General features: G+C 41.9%; 1 protein-coding gene across 2 annotated transcripts in view; it reads right to left on the minus strand.

The window, feature by feature from the left end:
* LOC138043971 (major vault protein-like) overlaps positions 1–2,500 on the minus strand; it is a 32,178-nt gene that overhangs the window by 8,637 nt on the left and 21,041 nt on the right. For both annotated transcript variants that reach the window (XM_068890505.1, XM_068890506.1), the window contains 3 exons: positions 1,849–1,928; positions 1,611–1,670; positions 1,133–1,211 (listed from right to left, as the gene is read on the minus strand). In XM_068890505.1, coding sequence (XP_068746606.1) covers positions 1,133–1,211; positions 1,611–1,670; positions 1,849–1,928 — 219 coding nt within the window. The remainder of the gene's footprint in view (positions 1–1,132; positions 1,212–1,610; positions 1,671–1,848; positions 1,929–2,500) is intronic.

Raw genomic sequence — 2,500 nt, forward strand, 5'->3', positions numbered from 1 at the left:
CTAAGTGCAAAGGTTTCGTGATGGTAATTAGTTCTATTTTACATAAGAATGAAAACTAATTTTCATGACAAAAACTTCGCACTGAGCCTCGCTTTGAAGAATAGACAGACATGAACTCGGAAATGGCCTAATGGGAGTAATGTTACTTACCCTCAGCCTACACTGCACCACCCCACCCCCACCTTTTTTCGCTGGATGGAGAGTCAGACATGAACTCGGAAATGGCCTAGGGGAGAGTTACCCAAAACGTGGCTACGCTAGACGATGACACAAACAAGATTTAGCAATCTGACAATACTTAATACCCACAAACAGAGAACAGACAAACTTTGTCTTATAGATGTTACCAATGAGTTTGCAGCTCTCAATGAAAATCGAAAAAGCAACTTTGGCACCTTCAAAGAATCGGACTTAAAAATGTCCGGGTGACACTCCTCCGTTGCGTCTGTTGGGTTTAGCTTAGAAGTTAGTCTATTCATTTAAATTTGGTCAAACGTGAAGACCAGTTTGTTACTCGTTGTTTTATAAGAATTAAAAATTAACTTCACTTTTGGCAGTTTTAGATCCATTTCTAGCCATTTCAGAAGACTTTAATTTCAAATTTTCCCGGGGGTGCATGCCCCCGGAGCCCCCTAGTTGGCTCACGCTAACGCGTTCGCATTAGCCCCCCCACACCACCACTTTAAAATCCGCTCCCCGGGCCCTGCAGGACGGGCGACTACACTATAAAACCACGGCCCTGTGTTTCAAAAGACTAGAATGCCTTAGGGTCTTTGGGTCGGGTCGCACCAGGCTACAAAAACATATCACTGGCAAAAAATCGGCCTGCCTGGAGGAAAGCCACCGACTCCTTTGAAGTTAAGGGGACTTACTACGTTTCCACTCGCTAAACGATTGACCTTTTTTCTGCAAAACAGAATAAAAAATCGACAGGGGCGACCGGCCCTATTATCCATCTGAATCTGGCTCCTGGAAAAAGAGATATGGCCCGGATAAGAGATTTCCTTCTGTAAGGAAGCCGCGACACGCTAATGCAGCTATGCGTCGAAAACCAACGCACTGCGAACAACTCACTTTCAAATTCAGTTACAATAAGTTAATCTTATGGGAAGTGAAGGTTGATTGTTCCTACCAACAGTCTTGCACGCGTTTCCAATGTAATCTGGCACAGAAAAGATGGCTTGCTCTGATTCATCGTTTCCTCTTTCAACCTAAAACCACCAACAATCAAATAAGGGTTGCATGAAATTTACATCACATCCCTCACTTTCCCTGAAGCCGAATTTCAACACCCCTATTTTGTTCTTTCGCCCCTTTGTTCACATTCGTGACACAGATAACCCAATGACAGTCTACAGACACTAGTAACCCAAATTAAGTTTACTAATGGTCTCGATATGGCTTCTGAGAATAGTGTCACCGATTCTAATTGGACGATGAACTAATTGACGTCCATGATAAAACGGGAATTGATCAACAATAAACATATTATCAATACTTGAAAATATTAGTTCTTACTACGTTGAAAGATAAAGACAGAACAGACTAACCTTTGGTATACAGAGTGAAAACTAAAACCGTAAAAGTACGTGAAAGTGAAGTTGTGTTACCTCAAAAAGGTTATTCATTGCAATCATTATCTTCAGTCGTGCGTGATCTGACGTTTCCACCTGTAACGAGATTAAATCACCCACATATCAAATGATGAACTTTGCTTTTTCGCGCATATATCATCATGGGGATCGACAAAACATCCTAGGCCCCCGAATATTCCTTCCTGAGGGTGATTAATTGCGGCTACAAGACGACAAGGGTAAAGATTACTTGACGGTTGCCTAATGTTCCCACCTCTATTATATCTGTGATAAAATCCGGACCAAGCATCAGACATATCGTTTTCAAAGCATTTGGCTTTTTTGGTTTACCAGCTACAGTACATAAAAAAGAGAGAAAAAAATTAGAGAAGTCACGAGTTTTGACCGGCGGCAAAGTCTGATGAGCTGTTTTGGCGCTAACAATACAACTAAAACCAACATTAAGGCGGAAGCGATTGAGTGAGCGACGCCGGCTAAAACTAGTCCCAAAAGAAAGACGTTTTCAGTCCCATTCTAGAATTAATGTTTTTAATGACCTTGTGAGACGTAATCCTGTTCTCTTTGGGCCTGGCCAAACGGGAAATGTTTAGCGACCACACAACATCAAACGTTGTTTGGTGACCAAACATTTTCCCATTTGGCCACCTTGCTTGGTGCTGTTTGATCGGGTTAGATAAAATTTGAAGGCCATCAAACATTCGATCAAACAACTTAAGTTTGTTCTCGAGAAGTTTTGTTCATTTGGCCAGCCGTATCAAACATGTTTGGCGCGTGCATGCGTACCACGCTTGCTCAGCAGCTTGTATCCATGTGTTTTTTACGTATTTATGACCCATAGTTCATTGCTTGTGGAGTTTGATACATGTTTTAACCGTGTGGCCACTCAATTCAACATCAGTATGTTT

The sequence above is a fragment of the Montipora capricornis genome, chromosome 3, assembly GCF_036669925.1.
Source record: "Montipora capricornis isolate CH-2021 chromosome 3, ASM3666992v2, whole genome shotgun sequence".
Taxonomy (NCBI): Eukaryota; Metazoa; Cnidaria; class Anthozoa; order Scleractinia; family Acroporidae; genus Montipora; species Montipora capricornis.